We start from the raw sequence: 25,522 nt of genomic DNA, 5'->3' as shown, positions 1-25,522 counted from the left end.
AGATAATATTCTATATTCTATATATTCTATATTCTATGATGATCATGGTTCTGACCCCAGGATCTTCATAAACCTTGAATGTAGCAAAAACATGTTTCACTCTGTGGCAGGTGGCTATTTAAGGTCTTTACAAGTTGAAAATGCTAAAGAAGACGAACCCCTGAATCAATCTCTTTGTTCCTTTATCATGTTTATTATGTTTATGAATTGTCATGACGTACGATGCGAACAGCATAACAAGTTTAATTCTTTAAAGTATTTAAAAATTGATAGCAACGTAATTTAAAATGTAAATATTATGATATATAATAAACTTAAAGTGTTGAATGTTGTAATGTGATAACGTTGTAACAACTGGACAAATATAAATAATTATTAAAGATAAAATACTGAACCTTGTTGAATTATACACATATTATACACATATCACCTGTCTTTAACAGACACCAGTAATAACTTCCTAAACGATATTCTACCTTACAGAGGGTAAATGTTTAAAGGCAAGGCGTTCCAAGGAAAATGACTCGTGTAAAGTAATGAATTATTATGAAGATTGAAGTTAGAATCCATGTAAAATTTCTTCGGAATCTTGTAACTTTTTATCCAATGAGTGATATGTTATAGCATAACCTGCTCACGTTTCCGCAGAATAACTTGATTCTCAAGTGAAGACCTATTTGCAGTCATGGTCAGAAATTTTGAACCGCAGTATTTTTGTTCCCTACAATTATTATAACGAATGGTTGCTAAAAGAAGCAATCATTCTGGTTGCAACAAATTCTCATATTATTGACAATTGGATGAATGGTTAATATTGTGCGATGGGGCTCATAAGCTCATAACTAATAATTATCCAACCGACATCACATAACTTTATCATCAAGGTTAATAGAAACATGACTAATAAAAAGTGTAATACTGACCGGCTTGCGAAAGTACTGACCGGCTTGCGAAAGTGGCTCCTAGCCGCCCTGCTGACCCTCCTACCAGCACGACTAACAGCACTAACTGGAGCTCGGAGACTCCTGGCACTCTTGCTAGCCTGGCTGCTGACACTTCTTCCCACCAGATTAGCTTGTTCTCGTATCTTGGTCCTGCTGACTGACCTGCTCAAACTCCTGGGCATACTGTCTTCCTGTGTCACCGCTTCAGTGTCTTCAGGTACCGGCTCCATCTTGATTCCACAAGCAATTCACAAGCACAACCAAAAAGGACGGGTTTCTTAAACAATGCTCAACTTCCGAAGCAGCGAAACTCTAAATGCACAGCATTCCAACTTAGGGAAAGCGTTCTGTTATTGCAACAAAATGAATTATAATCGAGGTTGTAGTAATTGAACTTCTATGTCATACATATCAACATCTACCCTACTGGTGACCTGCTCCGCGCTTGTTATCAGATGTCCAAGTTGCCTCTACCAGGCCCGAATACAGCCTCCACTAAGCCTGAATGTTGTCGTCAAGTAGCTTAAAATAGTGAGAGGAATGTTACTCTAGAGACGGACACCGTCTAAAGTAGGTTTAAAGTTTAAAAATCACAAAGAAGTACTTTTGTGATTCTTGGGGAAGTTTCAATGGTAACAGGAAATAGTAATCTATGATCTACGGTTAGTTTTTTGGGATAGGTCATTAAATACAGATCCCTGCAAAATGCATGCGCATTTATATTCCATAGCTGTGCAAACATAGTTTCAACCCAAAGGAGCCTAAATAACTCGTCAAAGGGAAGCCCTGACCCCTCAGCAAGGCTAGTGTTGACATCTCCTCAGCTTTTGATACCATTAATTGAGGCCAGTTTCATTACAAACTGGGTATTATGTACCCTATTCAAAAATCGGATAAGTTTCAAGTTGCCAGTAAGGCTTCAGGACTGTTTACTATCAACAGAAGCACTTTCCAAAGTTACAGTTTCTCTTTTTTGTCTATAGGATGTAATTGAAGTCTATAAAAGAGGTAAGGCTGCTTAGTCAGTGTTTATATCCATGTCGACGTCTTCTTTAACTGTTGCCTTTGGACTTTGCAATTATATAGTTGGGGAAAACGCACTCAACTTCTAGAAGCAATTACCGGTAACCGGACCTTTAGCCGATAAAGTAAAAATAACTTATTGCATATTGACTAGCTTAAAGCTGATGAGTTCACCTAATTCTAGTCACTCCAGTATTCTTATTAACAATTTGGTCGCATGTTTTGTACTAATTTTCTCAAACTGAACTCGATAAAATTTAGTGAATGAGGAAGATATAGATGCCGAATTTTTTTCGAACTGAAAGAATGTGCCGAATTCAGCGAATTTTTCACAACAATTTGCCGAACTCCCCAACTATGATCATGAGGATATCGAAATACACTGTCTTTCGCAAATTATGCTTTTGGAAATAGGTTAATGTAAGACGCTGTACTCTGTTTCTTTTTTCAAAAATATAAAAAGTCTGTGAAGTTGGTAATAGCTCATCTTTAGACTAGACTTTAGAGTTTAGAGTCATGAAGCCAATACATATCCGTTATGTTGTACGACAACTAAACATCGGGTGCATACAAATAGATATCGAGGAAAAATGATGAGGAACTATATTGAATCTTATCTGTGGTCCGATCATGAGACGTACTGTCCGATCATGAGATGTAATGTTACAGTTAAGATATTTCCCCTGTTGGCTGTTGAAGCATAACGAGACGGAGAATTGCGGCTTCTTTTATCTGGGCTTGTTCTAACCCCGATAGGTTAAACACAGTACAGGGTGTTTCAAAATTTTTGTACCGATAAAATATTTGTATATCTATCAAAGGTGAAATAATGTGAATTCCTTTATCGTTACGTTAATGTGACCGAACGTAAATGTTACCATGTGTAAATGGTATTCACTATAAATGTAAACATTTTAAAAAGGGCTGGTAACACGGTAGGTACTAACCGGTTGTGGCCTAAGGTGGGCTCTGTGAGCCACCTTGCTGACCCGTCCCCGTAACTTCTCCATCTTTACACACCCGGTATAGTAATATCAGTCTATCAGCACTGCTACTTCTACCATCCAGCTTTCTTTAGCTTAGAGGTGCAAATACGAATCAGTACAAGGTTATACGGTATGTTATATAATTATACCAATATAGAGCTACATACCAATATATACAGGGCCTTATAGTTACTTATATTAGCAGCCCTATATTATGTGGCCCTATTTGGGCTGTATAGCAGTACAATATCATATTTCACCAGAATTGAGAAATATCAGAACAAATGTTAATAAGCAGACTGTTGCAACTTTTCGATTGTAATAGCTAGTTGGTTGTTTTCAAGCAAACTGAGATTATATACGAGCAAACTGAGACGCAAAACGGGTAGTAATCTGCAACTATCTTGAAATCGGAGATCATCAACACAATTCTAGAGAGACGTGCGAAAATGCGAAATCCTACAAGACTACCGTAAGCCCGCAAGCAACTATCAAGTTGTCAAATTTTCTAAGATTTAGCATATTTTTGGGTCCGGAAGCGCCAGAACGCCAGGAAGAGCGCGGATGACCGAGCTAGGACCGAGCTATAGCTACCATCAGAAGCTTGTCATCGCCCGTCATTCAGGGCTACCTCCAGTCCTCTTAAGATATAACACAAGCCTCCACTATCTAACACTAACCTCCACTAAGTAACACTAACTTCTACTAACTGAACAGTGAACAACAATGTAAAGCCTAACATAAGAGCGCTCTGCCGCTCTTACTGTATTCAAGTTAACGAGAGATACAAGCTGCGAATACACATAGTAAAGTGGAGTACTGAGTCTCCACAGTCCAAAGTCAGTTTCGTAATGAGGTGTGATGTGTTCGCATAAAATACGGCCCGACGGGCAGCTTACAGCCACATGTCAACAGATAGTACGGATACGACACTTTGATTGGCCCGGCCATTCCTCCATGTGAAGTTACTGGCAGAAGCAAAATAGCATTTAATAGGAAGTTAAGACTATAGGACAGTTGCGGAGATTTGGAATATTTATCTCTGGCATGGGGAAAATTAGCACAATTATTTCACGATAAATTGACGACTTTGTATTGAAACGTTCAAGCTCTTTCACTGTGAGTGTGACCTACCTGTGTATGTAAAAGTACAATAAATTACTCGTAAGTCTGCAAGTCTAATTGTTGTACACGACTAATAATCCTTACTGACAGTATTTACGTGGCTGGGTCAGTACATGAGCACCGTTTAGGACAATTTCGATTGCTGTCATGTGTTTATTGTCATCATCGTGTTTCGGACACACAGGAATTTGAAGGTCTTAGATTGTTACTCAGCAGCTGGTGGGACCCTTATTATATCGCAAAAACCCATATTATATCGCAAAATTTCAAATTACGGAATTTACAAGCTTCTTTACAATGCTATAATAATGCATCGTACAATGTATCAACACTAGAAAAAAGAAGGAGTCTCGTGTCAGTCATGTCAGGGGGATCTCAAGCCTCCGCGGTGCATTGTGATCTATAAGTATGAGAAGCCGTTCAGGACCAACAAAAGACCAAGTTCAGGCCCGTAAATCAGCCGAACAATACCAGCTATACTAGTCGTGTACAGAGTTAGTTAAAGTATGGCTTATTCCACGAATCACCCCTTCATATCACTGAACACCTGGCACCCACACATTTCAGGTCTAATAGCGACTGCTAGATGTTAACCAGGTTAGTAATTCTTTGTCACATCACAATTTACTGCCCAAGGCATAAAATGGGGCTTTCAGCACTTGATAATTTAAAGTCTTCCTTACTCGACCAGGTAGTTTACCAGCTTGTGAAAATCACACCACATCTACCTATTTTTTCTCTATCTCTGCCTCTGATACTACCTCTACCAGCTGCCTCTGTCTAATTTGATTTTCATTTAACTTTCTACATTTAGTATATTGGACTGTGCTTAAGTGACCAAGGTCTGCGTCAGACAAGGTCAGATATATTTTGAGTTGCTGCAGGCTGCATCATGAGTACAAATACAAAGAAGTATTAAATTTATTAACTTTCAACACTTCTATTTAAAAAGTAATTCTGCTATGTCAAATATGCTTATGAAGCAGATGTTTATTCGGTGAGATCAGACATTTCGTTATTGGATCCTTGTAATCCTTGTCAGCAAATCCAATTTTAAAATTCTTTTTTAGGCATTATTAAGTTTATGATTTTATTATTCTCCCCGTATCCAGCACGCACAAAGAACAAAAGCCATATAAATTGTAGGGTTCCTGGCACTTAACGTCCACTGTCCAACACCAAGAACAACCTCATGCCCTCTGTTAAATGGCTGGTATTTTGAGAACTGTAACTAACAGGGGATTTAAAACTTTGTAACTGTGAGATAAGGGCTCTGCCGAAGTAAAGCAGCACGTTATAAAAACGCGCGTTCTCAGCACATTCCGAATTCTTCCGCCGCCTGGAGCGCAACACAAAGCGTCAACACCAACAAGAATTCTCAAGGCAGCAAGTTTCTAAAGCATCTCGAGATCTCTATGAAATAATATGTAATATATGTAATAATATGTGCAACTGTTAACACTAGATTATCACTTCTCATTCCACGAGCTATCAATCAGGTTTACCGTGGAATCTGGCAGTTTCCTCACATTGTCGACACAAAACCTCCGTTAAATTAAGTGAAATGTAAAACCTAAGTTTTCTCACATTGTTTAGATAGAGAGCAGATTAATTTGGCAGTATTGAGGTGTTCTTCTGTCACTGAGCAGCTGATGAGAATTCTCTTCAACTTAGAATATTCGGAAGATAATATGGACTAGAAAAGTAAGCTGCTCGCTTATTCTTTACTTGTTTATAACAGGAAAAAGAATTACGGTGACATTACAAAACTAAACCACCTGGCATCATTTGTTTTAACTTTTGATAGACTTACTTTATTAGATGTTCATTGTTCATGTAACTTAGTGAGGTAGTAAAATTTTAACTAATTTGCCAACTTGGTGGCACAACCGGTGTTCTTTAGACTGAGCATTGAGCATTAAGAAGGAATTTTCAACGTAAGGTATCTTCTGTTCAACTTACTGAATACTATTTTACTTTAGATTTGTTTGGAGAGGCGAATTATACACAGATTAGGATCTTGAATTCTTCGAATAAAATATCATCTTTAGAGAGCCTCCTCAAATTATTTTGTACATAGTATAGTTATAATAGTAGTGTTGAAAGTATTAAAACAAGTAATAGTATTAACTAATATTAAAACTGAGTACTATTTACTTATACTTATTGCATGACGAGGGTGGCAAAGCACATACCTAGACCTTAAGTTAAAATATTGTTTGCTTTTGACTTATTTTTAACATTAGTAAGTATTTATCGTCCAATTCATTTCATTGGATTTTAAAAATTGTTGTTACCACGTGCACACAACCAAAATTTGTAAACTTTAGGTTAACGTAATTTAAAGTATGTGCTTGCAGCCTGTGCAGGCTTTAAAGAACAGTGTCATGTTTGCAACAATGTGCATTGTAAGGCAGCCTAGGAACGCAGCAGTTATATAATAGTGTGGTTCACAAAACATTTTTATTCCGAATAATCAGGAATCAATGTTAATTAGTTGCTCTATAGGCCAACTAAGCACCAAAAAAAATGTTACGTTCCAACTCGACCGGAACTGACCCCTCCGGCCACGCCCATTTTTTGACGGTTTCTTATACACATATAATATATAACGTGTATTGTTTAATTTCAGACTCCCCGAGTTTTAAATAAAAACTTACTGATACTCTAGGTATTTGATATCTAGTTCACTAATTAAGCTTGTCAACACACAGCTATAAATTAGTTAGATTTATAAGTTTTAAAGCTGCATAATAAGTAAATAAGTCTATAATTAAGTTTGGGCCTTTATATTATATGGGCTTTAAAGCTGTTCAATAAGTGAGTATAAGTTTATTAAGTTTGAGCATTGATATACAGGAGGTGGGTACCAACTTTCATCGCCTGAAAGTAAATTGACACTCAAGTCAAACTGAACTATATATAGTTTATATAATTAAAATTAAGATTTACAGGTTTGTTGAGGTATTTGTAAGTACAGTTTCACCCCAGATGAACCGGATCCGGCTAACCCTTAGTTTTACATTCTATAAAGATAACCGGACAACTTTCTCGACTTTGTCAACGTCCCAAACTCTGCCTGGCTTTCAACATTCCAACAGTTTCCATGCAACCATGGTTGCAGAAGTGCACCCATGGTTAACATTCAGTCAAAAGAAATTCTATACTTAACCCGAATGAATTAAGATAGACATTATGGAATTTGTTTCAGTTGAATTTAAGGATACCGAACAACAAAACGAAGAACACGACTTGATGACATTTATACCGTTAGGGTTTCAAATATTCGTATTTCTACAGATATTTTAACCGGTCAAAATATGTTCAAATATTGCCCTCCCATCCGACAACTGAACGTGAAACAAGAAAACGGGGCACGGACCCAACTCTGTCTTAAAGAGTAGTCTCAAACACGTGACTTAGTTTTTCGGTGGCCATATTTCTAGTGCCTAATTTCAATGGGGGATCAGTCCGCACAGTACGAAATCTCATGAAAATTATCAACACTCTTGCAACTTAGTAAGTAGCACGCGAAAACAATTATTTGGAAGTTTTCCAAAGATCGTAGATGGAGGGAGTTTTGAGCGAGTGAAATCAGAAATACCAATCTGAGTAATCAGTGAACCCGGTAAGATCCTGTTATATCTGTTATCATTCACCTTGATTACCTTGTAGTTGTATTACCTATTAGTATTACCTACCGTAAGTATGTGACTAACTTACGCCCCAAGTAACGTATACAGTTACAGAGTAATTATTGCCGTTTTCCAGGTCATATTTCTAAAATCCGTTTTGCGACAACGCTTCATTAGCTATACACAAACTGGAGTTTTTCAGAAGCTGTTTGTCTGCACAATGCATAAAATTGGTTAGCTCATGCATAAGAAATTAGTCACTACATATCAACTTTAAGTTCAATAACTCCCCGAAAATCAAAAATACAATATGTTAACACAATTATTGACAAATTTAAAACTCCCAAACGTATCACATGCACCCATAGTCTGAACATGAATATTTTTACCCTCTGAGAGGTTAGACTTTACCTTCGAGTGTTTAGACTTCTTTCGTCCCACTCCCATATGGATATGTGGAGCAAAACTTAGGGCTTTAGACTTCCTACTATTTGTGTAGGTTTGTTAAAGGATTGATTTTATAATATGGTGTTTCATGATGTGTTTGCGAAGGAAATGTGACATGGAAATGATATGATATAGTTTTTTATTCGAAAGTCTTGAAATCTTGAAATGTTGCGGTCTCATGACAAGATTTAAAAATTGACCATTAATTCAGCAGAAAAATTATTTACTGACAAAGACTTTTGTGAAAAAAGGACTATTCATGTAGATTGGAAAGTGTAAACGAAATTTTTTTATATCAAGAATATTCAAACTATAAAAGTATGTAAGAAGAAATAAAATTCGCGTAATTCGCAAACAGAATAGCAATCAAGACGCGAGGCCTTTAAACTGACTTCATCACTTTGGGATCATGACTTATTTAAAATATTCTAGTTCCTTTTTCTCATCAAATCCCTACACTCTGGTCGTTAGGATTGGCTCACACTTAAATAGAAATTACTACTTCCGAAAAGTATACGGTTACAAATTAGGATATTCTACCGGATGTGATCACTAGGGCACTGGGTATTAGTACAGTTGTAGTCACGTATTATAGTATAATACGTGACTAGAACTAGTCACGTATTATACTCTAGTTATAACTGAGTAGACTAGGGTAATGGGTATCTGCAGTACCGGACTAGCAGGGACAAAAGGATTTCGCGATTATTTTGGCCAAAAATCGCGATACTGCGATTTTTAACAGGCTACACATTAAACTATACATAAAATTTGTCGCAAATAATGGGAAAAATCGCGATTTCGTACATGCCGCGATTTCCTTTTGTCCCTGCGGACTAGTACTAATTCTAGTCGCGTATTATACTATAATTTTATAATACGTGACTAGAACTTCTAGTCCGGTACTAGTCCGGTATTAGTCACGTATTATACCCTAGTTATAGAACTTCTAGTCACGTACTGATACCCAGTACCCTAGTTATAACTGAGTAGACTATTATAGACGTGATATCACTTTCAAAGTACCACTTCTGTCTAACGACCAGGAGATGCTTATAGGCACTATTATTGAAATGCTAAAAGTAAAACGATTTCGTATCATGTTTTTTAAATTTAAATTATAGAAACTTGGTATAGAACACGTAGATGCTAAAATAATTTCGTATCCTGTTTTTTAATTTAAATTATAGAAACTTGGTATAGAGCACGTAGAACAAAGTAAAAGCACAGAGAGATGGTTTGAAGCTCACCATACAGAAAATCAACTTAGCCAACAACATCCTCCTCTCATGATTAACTTTAACTCTTACAAAAATCTGATTAACTTGGAGAATTAGGGCCAAATAACGCTGCACCTGCACATCTGCACACGCCGGATCATATAATACTAATACTACTACTATTACAAACAATAGGATGTCGAATCTAGGTTCTAGATTCGACATCCTATTTTTGGAAGTTTGGGGGTTTTCGACCTTCCTTTGTCGTAATCAGTTTGGTAGATCGAGTTAATCTTTAATCGTTTAGCTTCCAAGATTACAGAACCCAATTTTTATTAAGATAAACGCTCAAGCTCATCATTAATATGATTAGTTATGAGGCTGAACTTCAATCTTTTAATTTCCAGGATTTAGGGAACCCGGAATAATAATCGTGCCAGACTAACAGGCGTTAGCTAGACGTATGTGCATTTCATTGAAAATGATACTAGGTAAAGTTAGTGACACTTAGACCGCATGAACATTGCAGTATTAAGGGTTAAACGTTTAAGTTATTTAAAAAATCTTATTTTAAGAATTGGTGAGCTCAGGATAGCAGTCCATCAGTTCCCCCACCTAATCTTAGACCGCAGCCTTGTCAACAAACTCTTATTGATACAAGGATGTACACAGTACAAAGGGCCAAAAGAAAAGAAGAAAAGGCCTACGTCAAAGAAATAAAATATTTAGACAGCTTATATTTACTTATATTGATCCCGCATCTTCGTTATTTCCTAACTTAATTTTGTAGCACAATATTATAATTGTAGGTTAATTACCTAACAAATCGCGCGCCGAGTTGGACTCATCGACGGCGCGGTCTTGGAACAAATGTTCTACGAGTATCACTCGTTAATATGATATTATTATCTATAAATATTTGTAGATTCTATAAATATAAACATCTTCATTATATAATAACTAGAAAACCCGTGGTCACAGCTAATAGTATTCTTTGTTAGTAAGTGTTTATCGCATCAACAAATATCACAACCGAGATACAGCCGATTAAAATGTTGCTCGCAGTAAACACAACTCATTCGTTGTCTGACTGTGGGAACTATTGATATTTAAACACAACGCAATAACAACAAACCGATCGAAATGTCGCTCGCAAATCTTACAAAGATATAATCTTTCGGATTATAGTATAGACTAGGAAAGCCCTGCTTCCTAGACGGCTGACCATTTCTCCTCTTTCGGGCAGATTCGGAGCCAAAACTGCTTAGATTTGGGTTCGAAATTTCCACGAATTCTTAAATTCCGCGAACAGATCAATTAAAGGCAAGATGACCGATCTGTTGTTTACGTTTGGTATGTGTTTTAGCTGGCAGGTAGCAATCATGATGTTACGTTTAAACGATTAGAAAATATCACGCCATGACTGCTCTTTCGAGTATGTCCACTCCTAATGTGGAAACAAAAAACGTGATAATTGTGATTAATAAACTATCTCAGAACCGCGAAATGTCTCGTTTTTTAGCATTCCAAGTATTTGCTGTAAATATTTTACTTTATGTTTATTTAATTATATAAGTGTCCAGAATGAAGATTAGCTGATCCAATTTTTGGCATTATGGAAAACTAATTCGATAAAAAACTCATAACAAATTTTAAAGAAATAAAACGCTTGAAACATGACGATGAAGCGCAGTTTATTTGTACATCGCTCCTAATGTAGATATATCTCCCATGCTACTGAACCCAACTGGGGCGAAATAATATTCCTGGAGTCTTAAAATACCTCAAGCACATTAAAATATACATTAAAATACCTTAAAATACATTAAAATACCTTCCAAATGATAAATGACTGGTATGGGATGTGTGATCAAGTGGACTATGGAACATACTCAAATAATCATCACAGGCAAAGAAACAGGAACTGAGTTGTACACTGGAGTAAATTTATTTTGTTGATTGTAATGTTGTGATATTGCATAATTTATTGTAAATGTAATATATGTTTCAGAAAATTATGTAATGTAACGCGATGGAAGTTCTTTAAGCGGGCAATTCCAGTCCAAACCCTGGATACATGACATAAAAGATTCGTTTTCACTTGTTTGCATGAAAAGAATTAATATCTCCCATGCTACTGAACCCATCTGGGGCGAAGAAATATTCCTGGAGTCTTAAAATACCTCAAGCACCTTAAAATATACCTTAAAATACCTTCCAAATGATAAATGACTGGTATGGGGTGTCAAGTGGACTGTGGAACATACTCAAATAATCATCACAGACAAAGAAACAGGAACTGAGTTGTACACTGGAGAAGAACCAAACATGGTCCAGACAGAGGAACTGATTACCGACCACTGGTTCTAATTAGGTCGTGAAAGCAGCGTATTAACTTATTAATCGTGTGTACGCAACTGGAGGGTAGAGTTCAGTGTGCAACTTTAAAGTTTCAGAGTTTAGTAATCTCGTGCAGGCTTTGCAATTTAGACAGCCGTAAAACTTCAGGATACTCACTAAACTGTTTCATCTTGTGAACGGATAAATTTATTTGTGTAATATTCAATCTGCGGGCTGACCCAATATTCGGTTATAACATCGGTAAGCGCAAAACAAACGGTTATATTTTTAACGGTAATGAACAGCGAAGTGTGGAAAGGTTGTATGTTTGCTAGGTTGTGGTAGATGGTGTTGTCATGGTGTTGCGGTAGATGGTTGTCACATTTGTCGGTTGAAGATTTGTCGCATTTGTAACGGTTTCGTTACGGCGTAGAGGCTATATAATTAGCACAATTCAAATATTTTTAACTTTAAATGGCTCCTTATTGATTTCTGACACGCCTGCTGTCTGATTTGCTGTTAAAGTTTTAAGTATTTAATGCCATACTTAAAAACAGTCGTGAAAATCGTGTCGGGTTAAATGTAGACATGTTGTTGTCGTGGTGTTGTCATGTTGTTGTCATGGTGTTGTCATGGTGTTGTCATGGTGTTGTCAACAACCATGTTCAACGCCATGTTCGCGGACCCCTGTCCAATCGACTAAACCTCTATTAAGGTCCATTTGTGGACTTTAAATATTTTCATCTCATTCAAATAAATGGTCTTTATGACACGAGCTTTCAGTTTCAGTCAGATTCATGTGATCTGGATATTGGTAATAGTATGATGTTTGCTTGGAAATGAGCCCCAAATCCTGATGAAAAATAAATCGATGCTTGTTGCCCACACTACTTTATTAGGATTTAGGATCGAGCTCAAGTTTAATTTAACTTTTAATTATTTCTTTCGCTAAATACTTGTGTTGTTATCCGGACGATCGCTGTATCAAAATATTCTCCACTTCAGATATAGTGTGATGCTGCCAGGTAGTTACTGGAAATTAATTTCAGTGCTTTTATTGATTTTTCTGTTCGTGAACATAGAAGGAAATAAAAGGCGGGAGAAGCCGTCCAGATGGAAAGCAGCAGTGGATAACGATAACGATGGAAGACTTGCAGGTGATTGGTATATTGTGGGTGGAATGCCAAAGCATAATACCCTCGAAATATATTACCCAAATACGTTTAAGTTTACATATTCTCCTCAATATGACGAGTCCTGTAATTGCCAAAGAAGCGTCCCCAGCTACGTCTCGCAGTCACACATGGACGTACAGACCTTAGAACCTCCTGACGTACCCCTTGAGTTATACATAAAATCCTTAAGGAAATACGATGCTCTAGAACTATCCAACAAGGATAAGGCTTCTGTAAAGCCAGAAGATCTTCGTATGAGCTTGATGAAACGTGACGAGCGGGGTGCCCTCATGGTGATCAGCGGTGGTTCTCAACCCATATGCGATGATGAATTTAATGATCGAACCGCCATTTATGTATGTCAATTGCACGGGTTTAAAACTGGTCGTAGAACCTCCATAAGTTTAGAAAGTCGCAAACTTGCTTTTCGGGACATATTGATGGGGAGGACTGAGATTCCATTAGAATTGAAACTTCGCAAGAACGGAATTGTTCACTACGATTCCAGGCGGTTCCACTGTTTCCGTGCATCTAGTCTCATACACCATCCTGGAAAGGCACATGCCCACCTTGACAAAGATTCTGAACATACAAATACCAACCTGGGCGTACAGATGTTAAACGCTACCGACAATATTTCAATTACTGACACATGCTGGATACTGACGGAAACTCATTTGCCCTGTTCCAGAAACCAAGCCGCCGCTGTGTTTTGCCACAACAATGACCCTCCTTTTCTGCAATTCTACAACATCGAAATACACGTTGGATTAACAAAGTTTTACATAACATTCGATGCAAGATACGTCAAGCTCGGAAGGATATACGAATATTTTGAAGATGTTCCTAAGTCAAATGATGTGATGCCAAAGCGTGCTGATTTCAGTGCGACAATGTGCGGAAGGAAGGTTCCCCTGGATCTCGAGACCACACGGGAAATGGGTAAAGGCAGACATCTCGTGTTTTTGGGAAAATTCCTTAAAAAGTGTTTGGAATGTGTTCGGATGAAATTCAAAGATTACATCCTAATAAAGGAAGACAACGCAGATCCCCTTATTTGTAAGTCAAAGGGAGAGAGAAAAGGAGAAAGCAAGAACGATGACAAAAAACCAAAGTCCACGAAGTTTCAATCTAAAAAAGGATCTGGTCAGCAGCAGGGCTGATAATTACGAGCCAAAGATCACGAATGAATGTCAAAAACCCTAAGTACGCATTATTCTGCTCCAAAAATTACGATTTTGTTGCCTAGAAAATGTAATCGGACTTACTGCACTTTATATTTTCTTTTAAACTTTGAACATATCTGCGTATCAATTTTATTTTTGAACACAGCTTGCTGAATACTGAATAGCAAAACTAGTGTGGTTCGACAAAGTTAATCGCACGATCATAAACCGAAATTTACTTGACATTTGTTATTCACACCGCCGCTGGTGTTATTTTGGTCAACGCCGCCGCCGACCACTTGAACCACATCGGACAAGCCTGACGTTGAGTTAGAAAATGAAAAGGTAGCACTGGTTTTAGAATCATAAGAGGAATAGTGATCATGAAAACATGAAAGGAAGTATATCGAGGTGACCTGCTTGTAACTCGACCACCTCATAGCTGCTGGTAAGAGTTCAGAGGTTCCTTTCGATGTTCGGCTTTCGAAATATTCTCTACTTGGAGCGACATTTGTTTCAGTTATTTTCCTATAACCTATCCATTATCTAAAGTTACAAATACACGTGTACTGACTAACCCTCTATTAAGGTCCATTTGTGGACTTTAAATATTTCCATCTCATTCAAATAATTGGTCTTCATTACGCGAGCTTCCATTCATGTCATCTGGATATTGGTAATAGTATGATGTTTGCTTGGAAATGAGCCCCAAATCCTGATGAAAAATAAATCGATGCTTGTTGGCCTCACTACTCTATTAGGATCGAGCTCAAGTTTAATTTAACTTTTAATTATTTCCTTCGCTAAATACTTGTGTTGCACTCCGGACGATCGCTGTATCAAAATGTTCTCCAGTTCAGATAGTTTGATGATGCGAGATAGTTACTGGAAATTAATTTCAGTGCTTTTATTGATTTTTCTGTTCGTGAACATAGAAGGGGATAAAAGGCGGGAGAAGCCGTCAGATGGAAAGAAGCTGTGGATAACGATAACGATGCAGGTTGGTATATTGTGGGTGGAATGGGAAAGTATAATACCCACGAAAAGTATTATCCAAATACGTTTAAGTTTACTTATTCTTCTCAATATGACGAGTCCTGCGATTGCCAAAGAAGCGTCCCCAGCTACGTCTCACAGTCACACGGAGACGTAGAGACCTTAGACCCTCCTGACGTACCCCTTGATTTATACATAAAATCCTTAAGGAAATACGGTGCTCTAGAACTATCTAACGAGGATGCGTCTTCTATAAAGCCAGAAGATCTTCGTATGAGCTTGATGAAACGTGACGAGCGGGGTGCCCTCATGGTGATAAGCAGCGGTTATCAACCCATATGCGATGACGAATTTAATGATCGAACCGCCATTTATGTATGTCAATTGCACGGGTTTAAAACTGGTCGTAGAACCTCCATAAGTTTAGAAAGTCGCAAACTTGCTTTTCGGAACATATTGATAGGGAGGACTGAGAATCCATTAGAATTGAGAATTCGCGAGAACGGAATTGTTCACTACGATTCCAGGCGGTTCCACTGTTTCCGTGCAGCTAGTCTCATACACCATACTGGAAAGGCACATACCCACCTTGGCAAAAATGCTGAACACACAGATACCACCCTGGGCGTACAGATGCTAAACACTACCAACAATATTTCAATTACTGACACATGCTGGAAACTGACGGAAACTCATATACCCTGTTCCAGAAACCAAGCCGCCGCTGTGTTTTGCCACAACAATGACCCTCCTTTTCTGCAATTCTACAACATCGAAATACACGTTGGATTGACAAAATTTTACATAACATTCGATGCAAGATACGTCAAGCTCGGAAGGATATACGAATATTTTGAAGATGTTCCTAAGTCAAATGATGTGATGCCAAAGCGTGCTGATTTCAGTGCGACAATGTGCGGAAGGAAGGTTCCCCTGGATCTCGAGACCACACGGGAAATGGGTAAAGGCAGACATCTCGTGTTTTTGGGAAAATTCCTTAAAAAGTGTTTGGAATGTGTTCGGATGAAATTCAAAGATTACGTCCTAATAACGGAGGACAGCGCAGATCGTCTCATTTGTAAGTCAAAGGGAGAGAAAAAAGAAGTGAGCGAGAACGATGACAAAAAACCAAAGTCCACGAAGTTTCAATCTAAAAAAGGATCTGGTCAGCAGCAGGGCTGATACTTACGAGCCAAAGATCACGAATGAATGTCAAAAACCCTAAGTACGCATTATTCTGCTCCAAAAATTACGATTTTGTTGCCTAGAAAATGTAATCGGACTTACTGCACCTTATATTTTCTTTTAAACTTTGAACATATTTGCGTATCAATTTTATTTTTGAACACAGCTTGCTGAATACTGAATAGCAAAACTAGTGTGGTTCGACAAAGTTAATCGCACGATCATAAACCAAAATTTACTTGACATTTGTTATTCACGCCGCCGCTGGTGTTATTTTGGTCAACGCCGCCGACGATCACTTGAACCACATCGGACAAGCCTGAGTGCCTGACGTTGAGTTAGAAAATGAAATGGTAGCACTGGTTGTAGAATCATAAGATAAATAGTGATCATGAAGACATGAAAGGAAGTATATCGAGGTGACCTGCTTGTAACTCGACCACCTCATAGCTGCTGGTAAGAGTTCAGAGGTTCCTTTCGATGTTCAGCTTTCGAAATCGCCTATTTCTACTTGGAGCGACATTTGTTTCAGTAATTTACCTATAACTTCATCCATTATCTAAAATAACATCCATTTGTTGACTTTAAATATTTCCATCTCATTCAAATAAATGGTCTTCATTACGCGAGCTTTCAGTTTCAGTCAGATTCATGTCATTTGGATATTAGTAATGTTATGAATATGATGTTTGCTTGAAAATGAGCCCCAAATCCTGATGAAAAATAAATCGATGCTCGTTGTCCACACTACTCGAGTAGGATTTAGGATCGAGCTCAAGTTTAATTTAACTTTTAATTATTTCCTTCGCTAAATACTTGTGTTGCACTCCGGACGATCGCTGTATCAAAATATTCTCCAGTTCAGATAGTGTGATGCTGCGAGGTACTTACTGGAAATTAATTTCAGTGCTTTTATTGATTTTTCTGTTCGTGAACATAGAAGGAATAAAAGGCGGGAGAAGCCGTCTAGATGGAAAGCAGCAGTGGATAATGATAACGATGGAAGACTTGCAGGTGATTGGTATATTGGGGGTGGTATGTCAATGTATTCTACCCTCAAAAATTATTATCCAAATACGTTTAAGTTTACATATTCTCCTCAATATGACGAGTCCTGCGATTGCCAAAGAAGCGTCCCCAGCTACGTCTCACAGTCACACATGGACGTAGAGACCTTAGAACCTCCTGACGTACCCTATGAGTTATACATAAAATCCTTGAGGAAATACGATGCTCTAGAACTATCCAACAAGGATGCGTCTTCTTTAATTATAAAGCCAGAAGATCTTCGTATGAGCTTGATGAAACGTGACGAGCAGGGTGCCCTCATGGTGATCAGCGGCGGTTATCAACCCATATGCGATGATGAATTTAATGATCGAACCGCCATTTATGTATGTCAATTGCACGGGTTTAAAACTGGTCGTAGAACCTCCATAAGTTTAGAAAGTCGCACACTTGCTTTTCGGGACATATTGATGGGGAGGACTGAGGATCCACTTGAATTGAAACTTCGTGAGAATGGAATTGTTCACTACGATTCCAGGCGGTTCCACTGTTTCCGTGCATCTAGTCTCATACACCATCCTGGAAAGGCACATGCCCACCTTGACAAAGATGCTGAACATACAAATACCACCCTGGGCGTACAGATGCTAAACGCTACCAACAATATTAAAATTGATGACACATGCTGGAAATCGACGGAAACTCATTTTCCCTGTTCCAGAAACCAAGCCGCCGCTGTGTTTTGCCACAACAATGACCCTCCTTTTCTGCAATTCTACAACATCGAAATACACGTTGGATTAACAAAGTTTTACATAACATTCGATGCAAGATACGTCAAGCTCGGAAGGATATACGAATATTTTGAAGATGTTCCTAAGTCAAATGATGTGATGCCAAAGCGTGCTGATTTCAGTGCAACAATGTGCGGAAGAAAGGTTCCCCTGGATCTCGAGACCACACGGGAAATGGGTAAAGGCAGACATCTCGTGTTTTTGGGAAAATTCCTTAAAAAGTGTTTGGAATGTGTTCGGGTGAAATTCAAAGATTACGTCCTAATACATGAAGACAACGCAGATCCTCTTATTTGTAAGTCAAAGGGAGAGAGAAAAGAAGAAAGCAAGAACGACGACAAAAAACCAAAGTCCACGAAGTTTCAATCTAAAAAAGGATCTGGTCAGCAGCAGGGCTGATACTTAATATGAGCCAAAGATCACGAATAAATGTCAAAAACCTAAGTACGCATTTTTCTGCTCCAAAAATTACTATTTTGTTGCCTATAAAATGTAATCGGACTTACTGCACCTTTTATTTTCTTTTAAACTTTGAACATATTTGCGTATCAATTTTATTTTTGAACACAGTTTACTGAATAGCAAAACTGAGGTGGTTCGACAAAGTTAATTGCACGATAAACCGAAATTTACTTGACATTTATTTCATACCGCCGCCGCTGGTGTTATTTTGGTCAACACCGCCGCCGATCACTGATCGGAGAAGCCTGACGTTGAGTTAAAAAATGAAATGGTAGCAATGGTTGTAGAATCATAAGATGAATAGTGATCATGAAGACATGAAAGGAAGTATATCGAGGTGACCTGCTTGTGACTCGACTGTTTTCGGCTTTTTACATCCATCCACAAGGAATTATCACCCCAATAAAGTAATATATTTGTAGTGTTGTAACCAGGTTTAAACCTAGCCAAAAAATAGTAGAGTCACAAGCGAGTCAAAAATACTTCTTTTCATATCTTCATGATAACTAAAATATACTAATATGACAATATCTAATCTACAGATCATTAAACTACTTGAAATTATTGAAACTGTAAGTCTTACCTCTTCCGAGTCGTCAGATCTATGCTTCTTCCTTCCGAATTTCTTCTTTTTCTTCTTCTTGTTTATCAGTTCTATTTGTTCAGGTTTATTGGTGTCTGTGTCGAGTGTTGATCTCCGAGGATTCGAGTTGTTGGGGTCCCGTACTACGTACATACCAGAGACCACTCGGGGGGACTTTCAACACTATGCGAGAAGGTGTATAAGATTATGTGAAACAAGTGAGGCTCAAAATAGCTCAAATCGGGGATTATTTCATGAGGGCATAGTCCAAGTACTAAAGAACTGAAGTAATTCAAACTCTATCAAATAATATTAATAATATGCAAAGTGCAAATTCTCGATAAATAGTATGCTCTATAATGTATGGCTAATGACCCAATAAGTTTACTCAATAAGTCCGATAAAACGTATACAAATTCAAATTTTTAAAAGTTTTCGGTATATTTACTACGAATCCAGTATATCAGAAACAACCATAATTACAATACGGTTACAACATAATGAGAAACAACTAAAATAAATACTAATATTTTACAGTACTAAGAAATAGGAATATGAACGACTTTCAGTTGCCTGTACTAGTACTACGTGACACGTTTAGCCATAATACAAGTACCTGGAGGGGGCCTTTATAAAACATATAAGTGGTACGAAAAGTTTGTTTTAGCAGGAGCTTTCAAAATACTTGTGTAAATCGTATTATGTACATTAATGCAATGCACATAATATCCTCGTAAGCCCAGGTGCAAATTCTAAGGTTTCTAAGGTTTCTAAGGAGAAACTGAACAATTGCTCCCAGGTCTTGCAGTTGCACTGACAATCACCTAAGTTATAGTCCTTAGTCTTAATTTATTGAAGAAATATGAGTAATTAGAAGACATAATTATATTTATCCACCCAACAGAAAAATCCAGGTTTTCTGTAGAACCCAGTTGCAATCAGGGCGTGTTGACAAACTGCAATAAAACTGCAAACTTTTAACAAATCCAAATTACCCGGTAGTTAGCTAGTCCGAGATTTAGTATTCAATTTTAAAACGATCTCCTCAATAAATGTGAAATTGGTAATTTAATCTGGATTAAAATAATCCTGAGTTAGATGTTTCACTGTTTATGATAAATTTGTTTATGACAAAACAGGACATGGGTTTGAGCCGTTCGACAAACCAACATCCTGATTTTTGTTGGTGACTTGATCGAATTTCATTGAGTATGCATATTCCATAGTATCGTTATATCATTATCAGCTCACCATCGGAAGTTCAGCTGAAATTTTTTTAAAAGCACGCTCCAATTTACGTATGCAGTTTGAGTTAGGAACTAGAGCTCAAAACCAAAGAGTCGTCGTTATGTTTATAATTGAAAAGCTATTTTTCAGCAAAATTTAACATCGAGTCAGATGAAGGATCTTGCCTTACAGGGATGCCACAATTTATTTATTTATTTGTAAAATAATGAATAAAAACGTGATTATTATATGCTAAGTCCATGTGGAGTATGTGTACCAGTAGGCTTTGCAGCCAAGGTGCTTTATCAAATGAGCTTTCTTCCGAATTGAAAAGACAGTGAGGACTAATCACCGAAAATAGGATATGGGCTTTAAGAATGTGATCTGTGCATCATTACAATCTATTTGATTGAATTTCCACAAATAAACTGAATATGCTATTTATGTTTATCCATCTGGGGAAGGGCACCCCACGATCGGGCTGATATCTGAAATTAATAGAGCAGCTTGCGCAGGCACTCGACAGGCACACGCCGAGCGTGTGTCAAAGCATGCTGTTAGGATGACTAAAGACCATTACTATGATCCGCTTGAAACTTGTAACTTCAAAGTTGAGTCCGGTCATGTCGAGTAAGCATTAGATTCACTTGTCTCACGTCCGGTCAAAAGGAGGGACCATGTGTGGAGCAAGAGACAGGTCAGAAAATGTCTGGCAAAGATTTACACAATATATATCCTAAGAATAAAATGTGACAAGATTAATGATGGGGAGGGAACACAACAAGTATTTGTAGCACTGGAATATGTCCTGAATTCTTGACTGAACGTAAAACTAAAACTTGCAATTTATTGTTAAACAATAATGTAACAGTAATACAAATAATTCAAAATATTACCATGTCAACACCTTTCATTTTTCGTTATGGATATCAAATAGCTCCTACTTGTTTACAGGAGATGTTCATCACGCAAAAGGGAGGGATTAGTAACTATGGTAACAGCAAAGCCATTCAGATGCTCACTTTCAATGTGGATCTTTGCGAGCAAGATTGATTTTTCTGAAGTCTGACAAAATTTATAATTATATCAACAGAACGATTGATTTTGTAGGTTAAATTTTTTTTTTTTTAATTTTTATTAAATACTTTTCAAACTTTACAGAGTACAGCAATTACAACGTATGAAATAAACTCGAATAAATTATTGCCCCCGTCTGTAAAATCTGACGGGAGACCAAACACGGTACTGCACAGTAAAACGTGCCCGCAATTATATGGCCCCGATATGATTTTTAAAAGTGTGAAACAAAATTGTGATAAAATAAATGTGTGGTGAAGAATGTGAAACAGTTCAAATTTCTTCAGACGAGGCTGATACACTGTTCTTATCAGAGCTGACAATCTTATTGTTCCTTATGAAATGAACTCTGTTAGGCTCTGCTTTCCTCTTCTCTTTCAATTCCTCCCAGAGCTTCTTGTAAGCTCTCCTTTCTTCCACTGATCTGTCTGGGCAAATGTAGATACTTTTATAGCCCTCTTTTGTGCGTAGTAGTTTCGCTTTTCGCAGCACCTGAGTAACCATATCAGAGCTATTTAGAGATAGTTTAGTTGGTCGTATTAATGTGCCGGCTCTCTTCAAACCAACTCTACAACAGTCACGAAATGAAGGTTTCTCGTTTATCTCACCAAGAACTTCAGCAACTTTTTTTTTCTAACTTCTCGCCGTCGGATTCATTTATTCCGTAGATTAAGACGTTTCTGCTTCTTTCATCCTTTTCAGCTATTGTCTTAACTGCAGTACAGATCTTCTTTGGCGTAAGAGCAGCTGCACAAGTCTTCTTCAGGGCAGAAGAATATGATTTCATCTCTGTCTGCACAGTTGTTTGGACAGACTTGAGTTCTTCGTCCTTCTTTCCAATGAGCTGCTTCTGCAAATCAATGACAGTTTTCTGCTCCGCGATTAATGAAATGTTCTGTTTATCTACTCTCTCCGCAGCCATTTGGAAATGAGGAGCTGCATAACGATTCAAAATGAAGCAAACAGTTTGCAGCCAATCACACAGTTTTTCTTTCGAAACTGATCGCTTGTTCAGGTTTTTCAATACTAGATCTCCGTATTCCTTAACATCCAGTTCATGACACATTTCATTAAAAACACTGTTTGTAGCTCTCGCTACCTGATCTGCATGTCTGGCACTAAACAGATCATCATTATCGGGGTCATCGACCAAATGCTTCGTATGTTCATGGTATGAGTACTGCATCGTGTATATTCCACTGTACAGTTCTTGTATACCAAAATTTATTTATCATCTGAGCTACCTACTGCATATTCAACATTTCCAAGCGACAGCAGCAAAGTGCAAGTTGTACTCCAAAAATAAAACTATAATTAACAAAGATCACTATTCAAGACGCTCAAATGAAGACGCCCAAACATTTTTATGATTTTTCACGACGAGAGCATAAAACCCATTATTATTTATTATTACATTCCATTTATTTCTACCGAAGTCTCCACGTCCTCAGGGATAGGGCCCATGAAATATGGGAATGTCAGTATTGTATTGCAAGGGAGTACCGACTCGCTGTACCTTGGTATCGACGTATTACCAGTAATATCTGGGAGTGACCGTAATTTTCCATTAATGTGCCACTACTCCCTGGCAAAGTATCGACAGTAAACAAATATCATATTATTTTCAAATGTGACTTATCCCTGAACGACATTATAAAGATCCTGCATAATTCAGAAAAGATGAAATTGTCAGTAAAATCAGAAAGCTAAGTAAAGGAAAGGTATAGAAAACTGTTTTTTCGAGAATTTTACAATAACTTGCTGCAATTAAGATATGATTATGACACCACTTATAGACTCTCCAGACAGAAAGACGGATTTACTAAAGGTTACTAGCATGTGTCATGCTAGAGCCCGTACAGGACGATATTTTAGCACGTTATCTCTTTCACAATGCGATAGCCACCCTCGTATAGAAATAGCTAAATAGCGAAGGTTCTACTCTACGAATCAAAAACATTAATAGAAAGTTTGGACAAACACATTTGTGCCAGGTGCTGTGTATGGAAGGACAACGTTAGCATTGTATCGTTTATTTGTAGCCTACCAAGATTATCGAGGATACAAAGCAGAGGATTCAAAATGGCATCTGAAATCCTGAGCTAAGCTAGCCAATGATCTAGTCTTATAGGACCCTGTGCATGGTAAAGCACAATGACCCAGACTGAGCTATACTTGTCTATGTTACTGAAGGAATTGGGGACAAATTCTATAAAAGAGGAACTGAGCCCTGATGCAGAACGGGGATCTATGAACTTATGAAGAGGGAAATCTGGCGTAGATCGGACTCAGTAGTAGTAATAGACTATAAGACTATGTCTAAGTATCGCAAATAAACCTGACTCTTTCCGGAATAACATAATAATTCTGCATAACTCAGTAGAGAGGAAATATTCAGTAACTTCAAAGAGAAAATTAATTTTCCACGATAAATTATATCTTATTAGACCATTATTATAGTTGAGTAGAGGCATCATATAAGTGTAGTGGGTGCGGAATCGCACTATTGACCTAATATCGCATTTTTTGCACCATCTATCGTTAATCGTTATTAGTTCTATCAGATATGTGAACTTCAAGTACTTATAGGCTGCAAAAAGATGAATTGAAGTTCAATAAAAAACAGGGAATGTTTCATTTCCAAGGCTCTCCAGGGCAAATTTACAGCGACAAAACTTAAATGTTTGTCTATTTGAAGGGTTATTAATGCTTTAATGTTGAACTGCAATTTCGGGTGACCGGGTACAGGTAATGAGTCTCACAGGGCTAGTAACTTAGAGTTGGAAACGATTGTTGCCACGATCGAAGTAGCTATATTTGAAACTTAAGCTGTGCTGAAAGCTAATATCTCTATTCTCTGTTCGTGGTGTCGGTAAATAGAAGGAGTTGTTAATTACACTAACGATTGAAGACGAAGACAGCGTAATCATTGTCAAATTTGAAATCTTTATTATTTCACAATGTCAATCATAAATACAAATATACTGAACTAGTTTAGAAATTATCCTTGGTAGCAAAAGATCAGGTATGAAATTTTTCGAAAGGAAGCTAGATCAAGTTATTTGGACTAAAAATGTGGCAAATGGTTTGATTTGAAACTTTTACAAAATAGCAAATTCTGTATTGCAGCTTGAGCAGATTTAATATATGTAATTATAAACATATTTAATACTTTATGTTCATGTACGATTTATGCCAACCACAAATCCAATCATGTTGGACTGTTAGATTTTTCAGCTTAACAAGCTCTTCTTAAAACATTTTCTGTAAAGCTACAGTTTATTGATGTTCAACGGACATCAATAAACTGTAGGAACATAAATTCATCAAGCGTAACTTCTTAAACATGTTATAAAGAAACAACATACTCAAACAGTATGCTGCACCCATAGGAGCGGCCTATATCAATTTACAGTTTACACTGGTATTACTTCAGAATTCTTCTCGAGAGTCCCCGGCAATTGAAACTGATTTGAATTGATGCATGTTTGAACACTGATTCCAGATCACCCCACACACCCCACATCAGATAGGGATAAGCTCCCCTGCGATTTATTCGACGAGTAAACGGCGAACAACTGTATTGCATGACATGGCTATTTAAGGAAATATGTCGAATTTCTCGTTAGGGTTTTAGTAAATGCTTCAGTTAGGCACGGTTACTTAGTTAGGGATTCGGTCAAAGTAGAGGGTTATGACATGTCCGTCAGAGCCATCTAAAGAATACTTTAAACTTAGTCATGGACACTTAGTCATGGACACTTAGTCACGGACACTTAGTCACGGACACTTAGTCACGGACACTTAATCACGGACACTTAGTCACGGACACTTAGTCACGGACACTTAGTCACGGACACTTAGTCACGGACACTTAGTCACGGACACTTAGTCACGGACACTTTGTCACGGACACTTTGTCACGGACACTTTGTCACGGACACTTTGTCACGGACACTTTGTCACGGATGCACTTTGTCACGAACACTTAGTCACGGACACTTTGTCACGGACACTTAGTCACGGACTCACGTAATAGTCATGCGTAGAGTGATTTATCTGTATCGTCATACGTTAATATGTGTCTCAGACAATTCTACGGATCGGCAGGATTCTAGGATTCTTAAAC

At 37.6% G+C, this 25,522-nt stretch overlaps 2 protein-coding genes across 7 annotated transcripts in view; one reads left to right on the top strand and one right to left on the bottom strand.

Annotated features, from left to right (window-relative positions):
* Nucleotides 1–19,268, bottom strand: part of LOC134816052 (transient receptor potential cation channel subfamily M member 2-like) — a 52,875-nt gene extending 33,607 nt beyond the window's left edge. For 2 of the 6 annotated variants that reach the window (XM_063824772.1, XM_063824773.1), the window contains exon 1: nt 8,125–8,196. In XM_063824772.1, coding sequence (XP_063680842.1) covers nt 8,125–8,160 — 36 coding nt within the window. In that variant the 5' untranslated portion in view covers nt 8,161–8,196. Of the gene's footprint in view, nt 1–943; nt 1,222–2,914; nt 3,042–8,124; nt 8,197–19,089 lie in introns of those variants that run through there. The other 4 variants (XM_063824766.1, XM_063824767.1, XM_063824768.1 and 1 more) reach the window with 3 other exon arrangements.
* LOC134815976 (uncharacterized) overlaps nt 1–25,522 on the top strand; it is a 578,562-nt gene that overhangs the window by 201,907 nt on the left and 351,133 nt on the right. The window lies entirely within an intron of this gene.

The sequence above is a fragment of the Bolinopsis microptera genome, chromosome 5 (genome assembly GCF_026151205.1).
Source record: "Bolinopsis microptera isolate Bmic1 chromosome 5, MBARI_Bmic_1.0, whole genome shotgun sequence".
Classification (NCBI taxonomy): domain Eukaryota; kingdom Metazoa; phylum Ctenophora; class Tentaculata; order Lobata; family Bolinopsidae; genus Bolinopsis; species Bolinopsis microptera.
Note: the sequence above shows the minus strand (reverse complement) of the source record. Positions and strands in the feature narration are given on the sequence as shown.